Source organism: Eptatretus burgeri, chromosome 16 (genome assembly GCF_056783735.1).
Source record: "Eptatretus burgeri isolate ZD-2024b chromosome 16, Ebu_testis_v1, whole genome shotgun sequence".
NCBI lineage: Eukaryota > Metazoa > Chordata > Myxini > Myxiniformes > Myxinidae > Eptatretus > Eptatretus burgeri.
The window spans coordinates 21,407,012-21,427,151 of NC_140976.1; the positions used below are offsets into that span (position 1 = coordinate 21,407,012).

The 20,140-nt window shown below is 43.3% G+C and overlaps 1 protein-coding gene across 2 annotated transcripts; it reads right to left on the bottom strand.

Annotated features, from left to right (window-relative positions):
* Positions 1–414: 414 nt before the first annotated feature.
* On the bottom strand, positions 415–9,227 carry LOC147010683 (adapter SH3BGRL-like). Of its 2 annotated transcripts, XM_085860108.1 has the most exons (6): positions 9,069–9,227; positions 5,808–5,993; positions 5,619–5,699; positions 3,752–3,793; positions 3,159–3,323; positions 415–683 (listed from the first exon to the last, which is right to left on the bottom strand). In XM_085860108.1, the coding sequence occupies exons 1-6, from the start codon at positions 9,111–9,113 to the stop codon at positions 669–671; spliced, it is 534 nt and encodes a 177-aa protein (XP_085716234.1). In that variant the 5' UTR covers positions 9,114–9,227; the 3' UTR covers positions 415–668. The 2 variants fall into 2 exon arrangements, with proteins under 2 accessions (XP_085716234.1, XP_085716235.1); XM_085860109.1 differs by lacking the exon at positions 5,619–5,699.
* Positions 9,228–20,140: the final 10,913 nt, after the last annotated feature.

Genomic DNA, 20,140 nt, shown 5'->3' on the forward strand with positions numbered 1-20,140 from the left:
CTATTCACCACCATCTTAGATCACCCCCCCCCCCCAATCCAAAACCATGATCTTTTACACCCACATCAAGCCCTACCACCAAGTCCATCTTACAAATATCCAGTTTTTCCTTCCTTAGAGTTTACTTTTGTGGCCATCTTGTTCACCTCGTATGTCCTCACTTACCCTTCATTCCTCCCCCACACCCATTATTTGTCCAAGTCTCCTATTTTGTCCTTCAACTCTATTGTTGGTGTTTCCCCTATCTCTTTATGCTGTTCCTTTTGTTCTGTTGTGTCATCCATTCAGTGTTCTTTCTCTTCCATGAGACTTGGGTCTGTATACACAACCCCCCCCCCCCCCCCGGATACAAATAACTTTTATGGCTTTTCAGCTTCCACAGCTATCAGAGAAGAAGAAAACTTTTCAATGTAGTTCAAGAAAGATTTTTCATTTAATGGATGGCAGGAATATAATATTTTATGAAACAAATTAGCCGGGAGCAGAATCTCAAACAACGTCTGTCTGCCCGAGTAATCTCGCCTGGGTATTGCAATTTGATCGGATTTTATACATGAACATTCATGACTAACATTCACTGATTGATGGGATTGTTGTAATACCTCATACGAAAAGTAGTTTCAACACAATATGTAGAACATTATTATGGACTGTACATGAAGATCTTCTTATTCTTGTTCTTCCTGTCAACAAAAAAGGAATGAAACAACATCATCTCAGAAACATTCATTATTTTGCTTAAATGTCATTTGCACATTTAAAAAAATATATATAATTTTACTACGAATGCCTTTTAAAGTGGTGCTCACCAAGTCTGTGGTGGTGCCTGCAGTGCTCATGCTGCATGGGCCAAGATGGTTAAAATGCCTCTTTTTCTTTGGCCACCCAACATGACGGCTGTTTTGCACGATTACCATTGAAACATCAGATTTCTATGAGATGTTACCACCTTATTAAAATCACTTCTACCCTCTCATTAAAATGGCCATGACACTCAAAACTTTGTCTCTTGACCGAGAGGGGAAGGAAGTTTGGTTCAGATCTCCTTCTCAACGATGTCCTTTGAAGGTGCTTATCCAGCACCATTCTCTGTAATGACTTTATCTCCATCTTTATCGAGTCCATTGGCATATTTTTGCAGGTAAACAAGAGTCTTATTTTTACCTCCATCACCGAAGATGGATGGAGGTTATGTTTTCACTCCTGTTTGTCTTGTTTGTTATCTGGCTGTGAGCAGAATATTTCATAAAGATACGGATGTATTAAGATGAAACTTGTATACAGGTTGTGTGACGATTGTGGACACAATTTTAAAATGATTCTTCCCTATTGAGAGATTGGGTGAAAAAAGAGATACATATCGGAAGTTGTGGATGGATTTGGGTGAAACGAGGTGGATGAGCTGAGTAGGTGATACGAACAAGCACATTAGATTTTTGGTTCAGGTACGGATGCAGATCCAGCCTGTCGCTGCGATACAAAGCATAAACTGTTTAGTCTGGCGGAGGTGTTCTCTCTCTTAAGTGCCGTTCTAGTTATTCCATTTTGTCGTGTTCAATATGGTGGCCATATTGTGACAAATGTGGAAGCCTTTTGCACACAGACAGTCCCCGTAGCTTAGTTATTTCGATAAGTATGTGTTTATAGTTAGAATCCCTCCTTCTGTCTAATGGAAATTTTGTGTGCGCTATGAGTTATTTTTTCGTTAGGTTTTTAGACATCAACAACTACAACAACGCCACCGTCCCTCATTCAACCTAGTCGCCATTGCCCACGTGTTTTTGGCTGAGGGCGTGGGCGGAGCCTCCGTCGCTTCGGATCGAGGCCACACTCCAAGGAAGGGCATGGACCGTTTCCTCCAGCCAATGAGCGGAGGACGAGCATCACACGCACGCCCCAGCCAATCGGGAGGCTGACCACGGGTCGTCCGACAACCCCTCGTCCAATAAGGAGGCTAGGGGCGAGAAAAGGAACCCTCCCACCTCAAGAGAAAAAAAAAGAGACGAGAGGATGGCAGACAGGAGTGTTAGTGGCGATTGCAGCACGGTCTTTGTTCGTGGTTGAGCGGTCTGCAGTCCTGGTGGCGATTGCGGCACGGTCTGTGGTCGTGGTTGAGCGGTCTGCAGTCCTGGTGGCGATTGCGGTGTGGTCTGTGGTCGTGGTTGAGTGGTCTGTAGTCCTGGTGGCGATTGCGGCGCGGTCTGTGGTCGTTGTTGAGCGGTCTGCAGTCTTGGTGCTGACAATGCCAAGGCCGTGGGTTCGAGTCCCACCGTGGTGGTTCGGGGTCGGTGTGACCGCACGAGGTGGGACAGGTACCCCGGCCCGGCTCTACCGAATAGACCCACGGGGTCCAGTTTCTTTTGGGTGTATGTGTGTGTGTGTCCGTAGGCTCCGTCTGTAAGTAGAATTGTATCTGTTTTCCTTTCCTTGTAAATTACATTTTCTTATTCGGATAACTCTGCTCTGTGTCTCCCTCCCAATTAATGTAAAATAAAACTCCTGTTAAATGTACCAGCTCGTTTTCTGTGCTTTCTCTCATTGGCCTAGCAAGGTGCGTATTGAGAAATAGTAAAGCCGTTCTTGCCGTAAATTGTTCATTTGGTCCGGCGCGGCTTTGGTAACTTCTGCTCGGTTACACCGGATCTGAGTCTGTGATAGCGACTCGATTCGGACAAAGTCGGCCGAGGGTGTGGTTTCCCCGGTAGTTGGACGGCGTGAGTACTTGGGTAAATTGGAATTGGACAAGGGGACCCTACCTCACGCTTTTAAAATATTGGCGACCACGGTCCTCTGTGACCCGTGACCTTTCGGAGTTGTCCGAGAGTCACGATCTAAATTCCGGGTGTTCGGTGGGAGACGACTCCACTGCTCCACCTCGTGGTCGTTTATCGCCACCGAACCCCGGCCCACAACAATATGTCTGTGGTCATTGGTTATCGGAAGCTCCAAGTTGACTTTCCTATTGAATTGTGTGGTACATTCACTCGAGCAAATGGATGGGGGGTTTCAGTTGCCATATGCTTCTAATGAAGAAAGCAAGAGCTCCAACAAAAAATATGAAATTGGCCAATTGGAATTGGTGAGAGTTGTGGGCACGGTCCTGATTCAAACTGCAGTTACTGCTTCTTTATTGATTAGATAGCTCTTACTGTAATTACCTCTTCCTCTTCCTCTCCCTCTCCCTCTTCCTCTCCCTCTTCCTCTCCCTCTTCCTCTTCCTCTTTTCCATCTGCTTTGTCTTCCTCTGCTGTTGTTGCATCCTCAGCTTCTTCCTCTGCTGTTACATCTTCGGCTTCTTCCTCTTCATTCTTCTGCAATATTTCCTGACCAACAGAGATTTCCAAAAGTAAGGTTAATTAAGATGTTTATAGGAGACAAGAATGCTACACTTTAGGAATGAATTAAGATTTCAAAGGTCCTCGGTTGATTTCTGTCTCCAATGCAAATGCATTGAGAAAGCCTTTACACAGTGTGTACCTTTCTTGATTTAAACCCCCACCCCATCCGATCTCCACACACTATCCCTGCACCAGATGCATGCCATAACCCATTACTGCAAAGGTCTGCCAGGTCGGTACCTGTGCATTTTATATTAAAGCATGGTTGGTCACATTTTTAAAATCCATATTCCCAGAACAAAGTGTGCAGGAAATTTACCTTGATTCCATCAACCTGCAGAAGAATATTATTTTATGATTTTTGGGACAATTCCAAGTTTGCATTCTAGTTATCTGGAGTTGAATCTACTTACTGACGTTTCTGCTGTTACTTTTCCATTTTGAACCACTTCCTCCTGGAGGTGTGGGAGGGAGCGGAGAGGGTTGGGGTGGAGGGAAAAGCAAATGGGGCATTACAATGGTTGGTTGAAAGGTATGTCAACTTTGACAGGTGATAACATTCTTTGTGTGTTAAAAATGTACATACTGTGACTGTCTAAAGGTTAAAAAAAAATTATGATACAAGTGCGAGGAGCATTTGGTGATGTCTTTGGAGAGAGGGCACTCGGTTGCAGCACAGATTGATTTGAGCAAATCCTACAGTTGTAGTCATAAGACCACACTTCACACCACTCACCATATCTCTAAGCAGACATGCTGTGTCAATGACACAAATAATGTTTGAGAAATTTGAATTTGTTCAAGAGATGCACAGAATGATCTAATCTTTGTGAAAGTCATGTTGCACTGAGATATTTAACAGCCACAAGCAAGTGCTAGAAGATAATGCAACAGGCGTTACATCCACTGCAAATAATGGGGGAGGGGTGTGAAATGGGAAGGGTGATTGTAATGATTGCAAAACATGTTATTTTAAGTCTTAAAAAAGGTGATTGGGACTATATTTGCACAATGATGGTTTCAGGTAAATTAAATTAATAGAGTCCTCAGCTCAAACGTGTGTGCAACTATCATTCTTTTGCAAGCAGTTGATGTTGATGAAGAAGATTTTGTGGTATATTCAAATCAGTAAAATTTTACTTTGGAAATTATTAAATCTCTTTTACTTTTCTAACTAGTTTTGGAGAATAGTAATTCTTTCTTAACATGGATGTGTCAGACCTGTAATTGGTTAACAAATACAGTTAGCCATACAATTAAATGTCTTGAAAAGTGATATTAGCAAAGATACATATGCAATTAACTTTTTCTTTTTTTATCTCCAGATCGGGCTACGGTTTCCCAACTCAAATATAATTTTAAGAGAGGTTGGCCCATAAACGAGGTGAAAATATTTCCTGGCATAGCGAATGGGTGGACATGTTTGGAAACTTTGAAACTTACAAATGGGATATAGCTATTACAGGATGGCTGAGAGGTATGCACACTCACCTCAAAGCCATCTAGCCCAGGTTCGAATCCAGACCCAGCTAAAAGTTGTCATCGATGGGCACGGTGATTCATCAATGTGTGTACCGTCCCTCAAATGGACATTAAACGAGCATCCCTTCTGCTGGCATTAGTTGGTGGATGCTAAAGATCCCACGGTTTCCTTCGCGAGGGTAGGCAAGCTATCTCCAGCATCTAGAACAAATTGCTGCTCTAATTACTGCTGGCAAGGCAATGGCAAACCACCCAGCATAACCCTTGCCAAGAAACTGCTTTCGCGGGTCGGCACACCTGCTTCCGGGCAGAACACCAGAAAAGAAGAGCTATAACAAAGTTGTAGGTTTGGTTGCGATTTTTTTTTTTTTTTTTTTTTTTTTTTTTTTTTAAAGTTGATCAGGAGTGTTTCCAAAATGAAGGAATTCCAGTAAGGGGAAAATAAAATATAGAATATGGTTGAAAGAATAAAGAATGAATGACCATGCCGTGATTGGCTATCATTGCTCTTGCAAAGTTTTCCTTCTCGGTAACCCCAGGCTAGCCCAATCAATTAATTATTTCTTTTCAACTACAATTTAAATGTTTCAAAGAAACTGCATTCATCAAATATGAACAATTTATTTTCTTTGAGTTGTATTTGTCAATGAATGAACATGTTCTATTCTGTCTCTATGATTGATGTGCCAGCAGTCTCAATCTTTGCAGTTGAGAAGTGGTTCAACGCTCTGATTATAATATACCAACCTCCAACAAGAAAACCCTTATTTGGTTAACAATATCCATCGGAACATTCACCTCTGCCTTCTCAGCAGCTGCAAGGCAGAGGAAATACGGTACTGCTTCATTCTCCTTGGCATCAAAAAACCCATCGTAATCCTGTTAGTGTGGAACAAGGAACCATGTTATCCTGACAAAGACATTGAAATATAACGAGCGGCGTCATTGCGACACGTTTCCAGCACAGGGAAAATGAAGACAACGCACACCGCAGTATTGGTCTTCGTTGAAGATCTGTGGGGGTAGTGGGATACCAGATTTTGGACAGCACTCGCCCGGGACGTTGCTTCGCATCCACTGTCGGTTTCCATCGTTCATCGCGACGTCCAGTTGCTCGAAGGCAATGCTGTTCGCCTCCAGGAACCCCAAAACATCCTGTTGCTTCTTCTTAATCTGCAATGGACAGCCATACTGTCCTTATGGACATACTTTACAAATGCAAGGTGTAAATTTGTGGTAATGTTTCACAAAGTCCTTCAAGACGCCACAGTGTAGGGGTTTATAAAAATTTAAAACCGGCACTCATTTGCAATCACAAACTTGAGAGGAGGGAGAGGATTGCAGGTGGTTGAGTCTTCCTTTTGGGCCCATCTATTTATTATTTGTGTAGCTGAGGATTACTGATTGAACGGACTTAGTTTTGGCTTAATGGTGAAGGTGGCTGGCTTCAGGTCTTAGAGTCTTGAGTTTGAGCCCCTGTCCGGCCGTAAAATAACACCAGGTGGGTTGACAGCATATCATCCTTCCATGGTTGGCAAAATGAGCATATACCAGATAACTGGAAACGGGGCCGTGCATCAGTGGCATTGCTGCACTCCCAGCAATGATGCAACCTGCAGCCTGTGGCTGCATACGAAATAATAATTATAATAAACTGAATGAACAAAGGGACAAAGTGGAAGAGAGGAAAAAGGGGAGTAAGTGATGGTGGTAGGAGAGGGAAGGGAAAGAAGATTGGAGGGATGAGTTAATGGAAGGGGCATGGTTGCAGCACTTGGGCAGGTGAAAAATTTGGTTTAGAGGTTTAGATATGAATGAGTCCTCAAGTTTGTAAGAGTAGCAATTAATTGTTAAGTCATGCTGTTTAAATGTCCCAACCAGGCTGGTTAACACAGAGATAGGGTACTTGCCTTTGTGCTATCAGTCTGGGTTCAAGTCTCGACGCAATGATAAACTAGTGATTTGCATGCAGGACCGGATTAACCTTTTGTGGGCCTGGCGCCCAACAAATTTGTGGGCTCCCATTTCTCCAGTTCTCTAAACTAACTCTCCCGCTTTGCCTCTCACCCATGCCTGCAAGTGTGTGCACTGGCACGTAGCAATGCCATTGACGGTGCAGTGATGCCATGGGCCAGTAAATGACTGCAGTGTTGAAATAAAATGTAAACTGCAACAACATGATTACATATATATATATATATATATATATATATATATATATATATATATATATATATATATATATATATATATATATATATATGACATTGCTCTGTGCCAGGCAAGGTCTTTGCTCGGATAATTCTTGATAAGGTTCGCCACCATCTGCTTGAGCACCAGTGTCCAGAGCAGTCAGGCTTTACACAAAAGAGGTCAACAATTGACCGTATCCTTGCTCTTCGGGTCCTCACCGAATGCAGATGAGAGTTTTGGCAGGGGCTGCTTGCAGCCTGTGTTGATCTCTGTAAAGCATTTGATTCAGTGAATCTGGATGCTCTCTGGAGGATTCTTGGTCTTCGTGGGGTGCCACCAAAGCTGATCAATCTGATGTCTGTACTACACTCTGGTACTGAGAGTGCTGTGAGATGTGATGATACCATCTCCAACTTATTTCCAGTTGTTACTGGAGTTCGTCAGGGGTGTGTATTGGCCCCCACACTTTTCAGCACTTGTATGGACTGGATTATGTGGAGAATGTCGTAGAGATCAAGTTGCGGTGCACCGCACCGGTGAGAATGTCAAGATCTCCAAACTTGATTTCGCAGATGATGCAGTCATCTTTGTAGAGACTCTGGATATCCCTTTGAGGGCTCTCGAGGTGCTGAATGAGGAGTCGGTGCCGCTGGGATTATGGGTTTCCTCGGTCAAAACTAATATCCATGCTTTTGATGACATTTTGGATGCTGCTATCTTGTCTGTATCTGTTTGTGGTGAGTATTAATGTCATGGTGAGATTCACTTTCCTTGGCAGTGATATTCATGTCTCTGCTGGCTGTGAGCCAGAGACAAGAAAAGTCTGGTTCGGGCCTGGGGAGTCATGGATTCACTGCATCGTGGGGTGTGGTGTTGTCGGTACCTGTGGAGGAGGACGAAAGTCCAAGTCTTCAGGTCCTTGATGCTTCCAGGCTTGCTGTGCTGATTTGAGACTTGGACTCTGACCAGGGATCTGAGATGGAGACTTGATTCCTTTGGTACCAGGTCTCTTTATGGAATCCTTGGCTATCACTCGTCAAACTGTGTTCAACAAGCGGTTGCTGAGAGAGACTCAAATGAGATTTGTTACCTGCATAGTCGGTGAGCATCAGCTGCAGCTGTATGGACACATGGCTCATTTTCCTGATGCTGATCCTGCTCACAAGATTCTCTCATTGAGGGAGCCTCGTGAGTGGAGTCAGCCAATGGGCCAACCACGTGCCCTGTGGTTGCAGCAGGTTGATCAGCATCTCAATGAGATGGGGATCGGCCATGCATCTGCCTGGGGGATGGCCAGACAGGCTCCTGGCGTACCGGAAAGTGGACGCAGCGATGTGCTGCTCCGGTGCATGCTCCCATACCTGACCTGATCCCCAAATCTCCTCCCCCTCCCTCTTCAATATACCCCCTCACTCCTAAATCTACCCCCTTCCTCCCCCTCTTCCCATCCCTTCCCTCCATCGTCTTCTCATCCATCCTTTCTCTCCCTCCCTCCTCTATCCTCCTGCCCCTCTTTCTGTACCCCCCCCCCCCCACTTAATATTTCCCTCAGTGAAGTGACAAGTTGTACTTACTAGTGATCTATAATATGGACTATTGGGACCTCAGCTGAATGTCTATTTCCATGTAACATCAACGTGCCGTGTGTCAGCATGCCAACTAAACCTAAATATAGCTGCAGCTCAGAGCCAAATGCTTGGAGAGAGGGCAAACAGGCCTACCTGACCAATGGACAGGTCTACAAACCAGCCAACAAAGCGTTTCCAATTTAGAACATTTGCAACAAACCGACCAGCAAAACGGTTCCAATTTGGAGCATTTGCGATGGTTTAAAGACTTCTTAATAATGTTTGCAGAACCTGGTTTAGTAATGGCACACCGCTCGTAATGATCTATTTATATTGGTCGACGAACTTCTCAATTTGATTGTGACAACTCAACACTGATAGTCCGGGTCTTTCCGAGGAATTACTTATTCGGATTGGTGGTTCCATGGCAAAGACGTTATGGAGCTATGGATTGATGCGGGGTTTGCAGCACAACGACCGGTCGTACCTGCGAGGAGCCGACGATGGACGCGGTGAAAACCTTAATGACCATCTCTGGTACAAGTGGCGAGTCCGAGACTCTGCATGTACAGGCACGAGCTGGGAGGGTGTCTGTGCCCGGGAGGTTTCGGACTGGTCATCTATGGCCATACTTATGTCTCCACCCACTTGGATCCTTATACAGGCACGGGTAAGGAAACCCTCAGGTTGCGCAATACTGAAATCTGTGAAGCTGCCAGTGAACTGACTGCATTCACACCAAGTGGAGATCACATCTCAGTACTTCTGCCATCTTTTGGAAGATATTAAAGCAGATTTTTAAAATTAATCATCGTATGAAGTATGACATAGACCGTTGAGGATGGCACACTTACCTCTAGGCTATCTCATGTGGGTTCCATTTTCAACTCGTGACAAAGTATCAGATTGGTGCTTCTCATGCAGGATGTTTTATCACTGAGTACACCAACCCTCAAATTTTACATCAAGCTGGCAATCTATCTGCTTGCACGATCTTTTATGTCTTTTAACAAAGAATGCGTGAGTTATTGCCAGCACGTTGAACAAATTCCAAATGCATGTCCTGACTTGTGGTTTTACAGTATAACCACAACTTCTAATCCACGAGAATAAATACTCCAATGTGATTTCTCTCACAAGGAACTTGCACGAAGAAGGAGGCCCATCAGGCCCATCGAAGTCTGCACTATTATTAGCAACTTATGGAATTGCTTGTCCTTGCTCTATTCCTTTAAATGCTGAGTATCAAGCAAGTAAGCAGCAAGTGCCATTTGTCTTATTTGTGATTCGGCCAAGGTTCCATCCACCGACCTCCCAGACTCAAAGTGGACACTCCATTACCATTACCCCACCGAGGCTGGTCCTAAAGTGGGTCATGACGGCCAACCTTTCGATCAAAGGCACAAACATGACGATGATTATGATGGAGAACAGACAGCAAGTCAAGAACGTTGGACACAGCAAGGTGGATTTGTTGCCGATCACTGGCAATTTTTGATGTCTGAGTGTATTGTCGAAGGTATTTTTTTTAATATCTTTGATAGTGAAGTTAGAACTACAGTATTTGGATTTGTAAGGCTGTGGGACTTGCAAATTAAGCACATTCCTTCAATTTTCTTGATTCTCCTCAAGCAAAAATGTGAAATGAGGTCGCTGAAAGCTATGGTACTCTAAAATGAGTGAAGGAAAGGGCTATGTGAAATGGAAACTTGGTAACCGAACCAGTCCAGTGGACCGTACTCTTGAACAGAACAATGGAACTGCCGAAGCAGTTTTTCCTTGGCTATTTGGTACAATATTTGGCTATTTGGACAGGTCACCACTCTGACCATTTCTTGGAGCACAGCTGTGCCACTGATGCTGTGCCCCTTTTACGAGTACATTAGTACTCATTTCTCCAACCACAGGAGGATGACAGACTGAGTCAACGCCACCTGGTGTTAATTCAGCAGCCAACAGGGATCGAACTCAGGACCCTAGGATCCCAAGCCAGCCACCCTAACCATTAAACCAATACTAGGCTTGGTAACTGTACACATACCTGGCTTCCAAACAGCACTCAGTTTTCAGGACAATCTCATATACACCATGTACAAAGCTTTCATCCGCAGCCTGATGGAGTACTGATCTCCCTTCTGGGTTGGTGCTCCTGCATCTCGCCCTTCTTGGCTTCACACTGTGGAAACCAAGGCATTTAGGATCATTGGTATCTCTCACGATGAGGCTGAGTCTTTGGGTCTCTCACTCTCACCGCAGGCAGATCTGTGGTCCTTCTTCTACCGTCTCCTCTCTGGCCTTACCCCCCTGCTCTGTCTGCGGTCTGTCCCCCCCCCCCCTATTTCCGCAGGGCACTCAAGGTCCACCAGCAACCCCCTTCTGGTAAAATACCAAAAGCTGCCAAGAATCACTAGTCACCTTCACTCTTTCATTCCTCTTTTTCCCTGCCTCTGGAACAAACTCCCACACTCTCTTCAATCCCATTCTTCCCTCCAGGCCTTCAAAACAGCTGCTCACCACCATCTCTTATCTTCCCCCATCCAAAACTATGATCTTTTCTACTCCCATTAATCCACCCTAAACCCATCTTCAAATTCCCTGTTTTCCTTCCTGAATATCCTTCTTGTACCATCTTGTACACCCCATGTTCCCCACCCCATCCCTCTCCCTTCCACAAATCTCCTAATGTCTCTGTTCCCCACTGTTTTGTCCTTCCCTCTCCCACCCTTCTTGTCTCCTGCTCCCCTTGTTACACATTTTGTGTGTTAGCTCTTATACGAGCCTCAACATTGTATATTAAAAATAATAATAATACAAAACTACAGGGTGGACACAACGTCTTGTCACCTCCTTGTGAAAACTGTGACATTGCATTTGTGTGCAGAGGTGTTCATTCGTTTCCTTTTTCTCTTTTGTTGTCAGATTGAGTGAAACCACTGATGACCTTAAACAAGCAGTGACACTTGCTTTTAATAATGTCGTATCGTTCCACAAATGTTCTGGAAAATGTCCCACGGAACCTGGTGCAAAATAATTCTCTGTAATGACAATGATGGAGCACAAATGGATCCACTGGACATTTAAGGCTTGTCATACGCTATAAAATGTGTCATGAAGTTAAAAAGTTCTGCAAATACTTGTGGTATAACTTGTAGAACCTTTCAGTGTTGTCAGCTAATATGATAAAAGGCAATGTCACAATTTTTGCAAGGAGTGACAAGACATTGTGGCCGTCATGAATGACGACACTCGAGTACCAGCTTACGGCACAGCCGCACTTCCAGAAAATGATGCAACCAGCAGCCACATGCTGCATACGAAACAACAATAACATCAGTGACCACCAGTTCCTTGCTCTGATTATGAAATGACTGCTAACCTCTGAGATAGAGCGGGACAGACAGAACCTGTAGGTTCAGATTTTTCTGCTGATGCCTGTAGGTGGAGCAAGAATTTGTAAATTGTTCAGGGTATCGGCGATATCTCGCCTCGTTTTCAAGAAGGACACCATGGGATCTTTAACGTCCACTTCCTCATTCCACAGACGGGTTTGAAGCCCAGTTTAACGTTCATCCGAGGGACGACACACACATTGATCCCTCACCCTGTTTGTGAAACACCAGAATGCAGTTTATAGCTGGGATGAGATTCAAACCCAGGCTGGACAGCTCAGAGGCTGGTGCACACACCTCCAGGCCATCTTGCCAACCCCAAAGAGTTCTTGATTCCTGTCCATATGCAGAAAGCTCAGCCAGTTTCCTGATGCCCATGTTCAAATGTTTCCGCAGCGTTTTGCTTCAGCATTTGAGTGATGGCACCTCCGTCAAGGACTACATCGGTAACAACAGATACCTGATCAGATTTTTTCCTCAACAATATCTGCCAGTCATGCCAGCAAGCTACTCCATACATACGGACATGGGTTTCCTCTGAGAGTGATGGTGGACATGCCCGATTCTTGCGTGAAAATAATTCATCCAGATCGAATCTGGTGACAGCCATGAAAATGGTTCCAAATCACTCTTCATTGAAGTCAGTTGTTGCTTGCTTTTGTTCACCACTTTGGGTGTCGACTGTGAAGTTAACAAACAAGGCTAGTTTGAACATCATTGACTGACTTGGTTCCTTCTCAGAGATGGTCTTTTCGTGAAAGTATCAAACTGGCCATGGTCAGTCTTCTGTATGCTTGGTGTTGGCTTCATGGTTAAGGTGGTAGGCTTCGGAACCCCTCAGCCGTTTAATTAATACCAGCTGGGGTTGACTCTGCCCGTCATCCTTATGAGGTCGGCAAAATGAGTGCCAGTTTGCTGGTATCCCGTGTCGGAGTGGTGACCCGTCCAGGATTGTGCCCAATAGCCAAGGAGACTGTTCAGGCAGCACCGACGCTCTGCACAGAATATGGTCCCAATGGAATGGAGTCTTCTGTACCATTTTAACAATCGTGACTGCAGAAGACTCTGCAATGTCTTTGCTCTCTCAGACGAACAAATTATTGCTCTCCTCTTCAAAATAATTTCCAAGCTCCTCATTCCTGTTGAGGATAAATGGACATCCTTATCTCCACCACCGAAGGTGGATGGAGGTTACATTTTCATCCCTATCTGTCTCGTTGTCTGTAAGCAGGATGTCTGAAAAGGTTTTGGACAGATTTGGATGAAAGGACGAATTGATTAGATCTTGGTGAATTTTTTTTTTTAAGTGATTCTTCACCAATGAGAGTTTGGACCAAAAATAATATTTAACACGATGTCTCAAAGTTGTGGATGGATTCGAATGAAGCTTGGTGGACATAATTGGGTGTGTGACAAAGACGAATTTATTCGATATTGGTGAGGATCCACATCCGGATCTGGTCCATCAATGGGATACAAAATGTAAACTAATCAGCCTGAAGGAGGTACCAGAATGGTCATGCAATCAACCCAAATGTACGTGCGCACCATGTGGGCAGTGGTTTGTTAATATCCTTATTGTTTACCGGCCACAATTATTCCCACGTTATTGTGGGGTTGACTGGGGGAAACTAGGCACACGTCTTTGATGATCCGGCTGGCCAGGCCTGACGTTCGACTTGGTTTAAGGCAGGAATTTGTAATTTGGTCAAGGTGCCACCTACTCTTTGTGAAGGACACTGTGGTATCTTTAAAGTCCAACAACGAATGCTGGCAGATGGGATGCCAGCTTAATATCCATCGGAGAAATGGCACATACATTGATGAATCACCCTGCCTGTAAAATACCGGGATGACATTTATAGCTGGGTCGGGATTCAAATCCAGGCTTCATAGCTTAGAGTGAGCGTGCGGACCTCTTGGCTATCCTGCCGTGATGTGGCGATTTATTGCTTTGTAACCACTGAAAACAATTTTAGCTCGTTACTCATTGTAATCATTTAATTTATTTTGCCTTCCTTACACACAAAATGTCCCCATGGAGAACCGAGCCATGGAAGCTTGTCGAGATTGAAGCTTGAGTGACCAAGTGGCTTACACACTCAAGTTCACACTCCAACAAAACAGTTGAAGAAACTTTTAAAAACAAAACATTTCATTTTTAGCTCGCCTCTTCGAAGAACAGAGAGCTATAGCGATACCCCCGGCGTGAGCGTGAGCGTGAAAATGTTAAAGTTTTTGGTGCAAGTTATTTCCTTTCTCATGTTTTTATCAACCACACTATTTTTTTCTGATTACAATATACAAATACATATATTGCTTTAAAACAAATACATATATTGCTTTAAAATTATTTGGATCAGACTTCACTGCAATGCTTTATAAAAAATATTATTTGACTAGTCTTTTAAAAACGATAAATGTATAAACAGGTGAGCATTGGGTGGCTTTGACACCAACTCTCTGGTTATATATCTATCTATCTATCTATCAAATTTTTGCATGTATCTATTGGACCAAATTTTCATTGGTCTTCAAGGCCGTGTGGCATACGTACTGCCTGATGTACTGCTTGATCATTGGTTTGCCTTTCATGAAGCCCAGATGTGCTTTGACCAGGGGGATTATACATTCGTTATTATTCTTGCCAAATGATGCTACTATTATTATTATTGTCAATATTATTTGTATAAGTGAATACATGGTTTGTTGCAATGCTATTATTATTTTTGATATTTATTTTGTAAATAGAGTGCCATGCCACAGAAGGACCTATTAAGCTGCCTTATACACCTTAACATGGCATGCATTTAAAACATGGGAATTCTTCCAGGTTCTTTGTAGTTAATTAGCTGAGTGAACTCATGAGATCATGATGATCATTTTGGTGTATCACATTCCACATCAGAATGCTCCAGTGGAACTCCACAAAAAACATGCCCCACACACACACACACACACACACACACACACACACACACACACACACACACACACACACACACACACACACACACACACACACACACACACACACACACACACACACATACACATACACATACACATACACATACACATACACATACACATACACATACACATACACATACACATACACATACACATACACATACACATACACATACACATACACATACACATACACATACACATACACACACCTCATCCATTTATAGTGGAATCTTAAAGGGTCTTTTGGGTCATCTGGGTCTTTTGCATCCTTGGGGTATTTTTAGGTTCTCAGGGATTTTTGGATATTTTGGATCCCCAGGGTCTTTTGGGTCCTCAAGGTGTTTTGAGTTCTCTGGGTCCTTGGAAACTTTTGGGTCATCTGGATCTTTTGTGTCCTTGGGGACTTTTGGTTCTTTGGGGACTTTTGGGTCTTCTGGGTCTTTTGGATCCTTGGGAACTTTTGGGTCTTCTGGGTCTTCTGGGTCTTTTGGGTGTTTGGGGTATTTTTGATCTCCTGGGTCTTTTGGATCTTCGGGGAGTTTTGGGTCATCTGGGTTTTTTGATTCCTCAGGGACTTTTGGGTCTTCGGGGTATTTTGCTTCTTTTGGGTCCTTGATGAAGGATAATTAAATAAGGCCGTTAATTATACAGTATCTTCAAAAGGGATGTTCAACTTAACCCAAACACACAATTTTCATTCATGCACAACTTTGGAGTTCCCTGAGTGTGCATGCAAAGTTTGCGGCCACGAGGTTTCAAGGTTTTGGAGTGATGGAGGAGACGGACCGACTGACTGGTGGACGGACACACACTGACATTTATTAGTATAGATAGATGATTTAAAACTCACTTCCTCTCGAGTAGTGGAAACATTTTTAGAGAGAGAGAGAGAGAGAGAGAGAGAGAGAGAGAGAGAGAGAGAGAGAGAGAGAGAGAGAGAGAGAGAGAGAGAGAGAGAGAGAGAGAGAGAGAGAGAGAGAGAGAGAGAGAGAGAGAGAGAGAGAGAGAGAGAGAGAGAGAGAGAGAGAGAGAGAGAGAGAGAGAGAGAGAGAGAGAGAGAGAGAGAGAGAGAGAGAGAGAGAGAGAGAGAGAGAGAGAGAGAATGAATGAATCATTCATTGTGCAGTCAAAATAACACGCCGAGACTCCACGCCTCCGTCAATATTGCTCGTTTCATTTTATTCCATGAACAAGTCACTGTACCTCCTATGGAATAATTATTTTCCCATTTTCAAGAAATTTCATGTTAATTAAGCCATTAAGTCCCAAAGCATTACTGTGATGATTTTTCTGGTTGATGACTGAACCTTGAAAAATGTTTTCTTGGTGGAGACCAAGAATATCATCGCCATGCTGGCTTGCTCAATGTGCTTTGCCTCTTGTCAAAATCTCATCACCTCACATTCTTCTTTAAGAACTCTGACCCACTTCCTCTGATAGTAATCCAGAAACTGTTCCAATGGCCACATGAGGCCTTTCATGAAACCTGAGGTCCAATGGTACTCGCCTTGCACAAAACTTAGTGAATGTTCAAGTGAGACGAGCGATTGTTCCCCCTGCTTCCAACACTGAAATTTAATTTCGTTTGCAATTTCACAGATTTAGAATTCGGTGGTCTCCAAAATGTGGTGCACACCGCATTGGACGTTTGCTTGAATGGCAGCAGTTGGTTGCAAGGGAGTGGCTGAAGATCACTCACCATTTTTAGTGAGCCATAGCCATTGTTGAACTCCCTACACTTTTTTTAAACACACAACTACGTACGTGAAAGACATGCATCACCAAATTGTGCAAAGAGCATTTTGTGAATTCCAGCGAGTATGAAATTCTCCATGACAAGAAACCGATTGATTCAATTGTTTCACAGCACAGGTGACAATGCTAACCACCTTGTTAGTTTCACCCAAGCCAGGTGTTGGCTCAGTTAGTGGGGTAGCTTGTTTGGACTCTTGGGGTCCTGAGTTTGAGCCCTTGCTACCATTGCCGGAGGAGAGGGTGTTGCGTTTGGGTCCATTTGTTTGTCCGCACAGAACTTTCGTGTTTTTCTCCGCAAACGCTTGTCGGATTGAGACGAAATTCTCGCGATAGTTGCGGCGCCTCATGTAGAATGTTTTAATGATAATTTTGACGTCATAGGTCACGTGGTGTGGCAGCCATGTTGGAAAAACAGAAAAAAAACTTTGGACCTCTGTATCTGAAACCGCTTCAATGAAAAAAATTGAAACTTGGCTCACGGCAAGTGCTCCTCGTGGGGAATTTGTGATTTTTATGACGTCATAGGTGCCTCCGTTATGACGTCATAATTGCATATGTAGAATGCTACATCTGATGAGTGAAAATTTTGAGGGTCATCTCAGGATAAAATGGTCCACAGCAAAAACAATTTGATGATGTCATCGATCATGTGATTTGGCAGTCATATTGTTTTTGTTTGTTTTTGAATTAAAAAACACCTTCAAAAATCATCTTCTCTGAAGTGGTTGAACAGATCGAGGCCAAATTTTACGCATATGACCGCCTATCCGTGAGGAACAAAAGGTTCACACATATGATGTCATAGGTCACAGTTTGACAGCCATATTAGATTTACCCTGAAACCTATAAAAAATATTCTTCTCCAGAACGGCTGGACAGATCAAGAGGAAACCACACAAATCTTCACCAAGCCTTGGGTGTACAAGTTTGTCAAGGAATAATTGAGAGGTCACATGGTTTGGCAGCCATCTTGGATTGAAGAAAAATATTAAATGGTTTCTCTGGAACCGCTTAATTAATTGGGGTGAAACCACAATTATGATCTAGTAGTGATGGGGAATGCATGTTTTAAATTTCAACTTGATCAGACACCTGGTCTGGCAGCCAGAATTAATTAATTTTTTGAGATGGATTCTCTTTTTTTTTTTTGGAAAAAGGCTCTCACTTGGCTGTGGCTGGATGGGTTTCAGGGTAGGGGAGTAGCAGCTGAAATGCAAGTCCTACCCAGGTTCCTCCTGGTGACTTCATCTTCACTTTTTGCTTGGTCAGGTTCCTTATGATGACTCAAATGCAGGACTGTACCTATTTGGTCTTCCATTTGATTTGAATTGAATTAATTTTAATCCCATTCTAAATTCAATTGAATAATAATGAAAATTGTCAAGGGTCAAGGTTAGGTGTCCAATCAAAGCTGGTTGCATCAAAGCAGGACATCTTGGTACCCAGCCATCACTGCCAGCAGTTATAAAGTGGCAGTTCTCATTATGTCATTAATTATGAAACACATCAATACACAAACGCCACACAAAATACACGACACAAACACCACACAAAACAAGTAATGGTGAGGATCTGCAATCTTTGATTGCTCTTTCTCGTTGGGTATTGAATTAACAACAGGTGGGGTTGACTCAGCCTGTCATCCTTCTGAGGTCAGTGAAATGAGTTCCAGTGCACTGGTAATCGGGGCATTGCATCAGTGGCACAGGTGTGCCCTCAACCAATGATGCTACCTGCAGCCTTGTGCTGCCTTGGAAGGAGGAGTTTCACTCAGAATGCTTGGACTGGCATCAATGTGACTTCTTGGATAACTTCTTTAAGTAGACAGCATCATTGCACAAAATTTAGCATCAAACTATTTTTACCTGCTCTGAATGCAATAAAAAAAAACATCCACATCAACCTTGAAATGAGGCGCCACGAGGAGGAGTGATGTAAGGGACACATCGGCCATTTTGGAGTTAATGCCATATTGCACTATTTTAACCCTTACCCTATCATCTGAGCCTATCATCATCACTCCTCCTCGTGGGGCCTCAAATGTTTGTATGTGTTTTTAGATAAATGGAATATGAATACTCTATATGATAATACGTTAAACCCTCCAGCAAGAAAGGTAAACATCCATAAGTGAAGCTAAATAATATCGAGAGAGTTCGAAAGTGAGATTTCATTACGAGTTTGATTGACTGTATGGACACAGCCGAGGTTGTAGATCTACTGATGTGGAGCCATGGCCGAAGTTGTGGATCCACTGCTTGGAGAGGTTCTGGACTGAATGGGTCAAAACATCCATGAAGAACAGAACCCAACTGATGATTGGTCAATGACTTTAAAATGACTGTAGTTCTTACTAAAGGGATACAACTACAGTATTTAAAGCTTTGTGATTTAGTATGAATTAAAGTATATATATTTGATGCTGTAGAATTTGCAATGTCACAACATCCCTCAAATGTGAATGTAATATTTTTATTTATTTATGGAAATCGCCCCAAAGAAAGCATAAAACCACTCGAAGTAATGCTTTAGGAATAACCGTTACCATTTGAATGATTGTAATTGGAAGGAACAGATTTGTCATAGTGTGCTTGTGTTTGAAGGAGAGCAGCTTAAAAGCTTCCTCTGAAGAGCTTTGTGAAAAAATGTTGTACGTGAACTTTTTCAACTATAATGAAGTTTAACGATACTTTTTAAAAGTAATTTATCTCGCACGAGTAGCAACCGAGTCGCATTAATTGCTATTGGCATTATGTACAAATTTAATACCATTCTGATCTCCATTCGTGAAACAAATTCAGTGACTACTAATAATCCAAATCCATTGGGACCAGACTCTGGTCTGTGTCAGTGCTGCCGAAGAAGCCTCCTGGGCTATTGGGTACAATGCTGGACGGGTCACCACTCCGACTTATAATCCACCATAATAGAGGTCATGGGGCTGTCGCTATGTCGCCTTTATTCACTCATCGATTGGTCGCAACACTGACCAATTGGGTATTATTGCATCTATCCGTATCAGCTTTATTCACTTGTCGATTGGTCGCGGCACTGACCAATTGGGTGTTATTGCATCTATCCGCATCAGTAAGCAAAGGTCCAAGTAGGTGGTGTGGCGTCTTAATCACATTGTTTCCTCCCCTCGTGACTCTCTGTATTCTTCTCGATTCATCAATCTTCAACAGCAGCGAGTTCAATATTGGTGATTACGGTGTGGCATCTTAATGTTCATTACCTCTCCAGTCTTCAGTGTTTCTGGAGCAATCCATCAGCCAAGCAGTGACAACTCGAGGAGCTGTATGAACGAGGTAAGAATTGCCCAACACCAAACGCTTTTGTGCATCATTTCTTTTAGTTTTGTTGATAGACATTTTGCTTCAACCACAGCTGACAAGAGTCCGCAACACCTTTCTTGTTGCGCAAAATGACATGCAAGGAA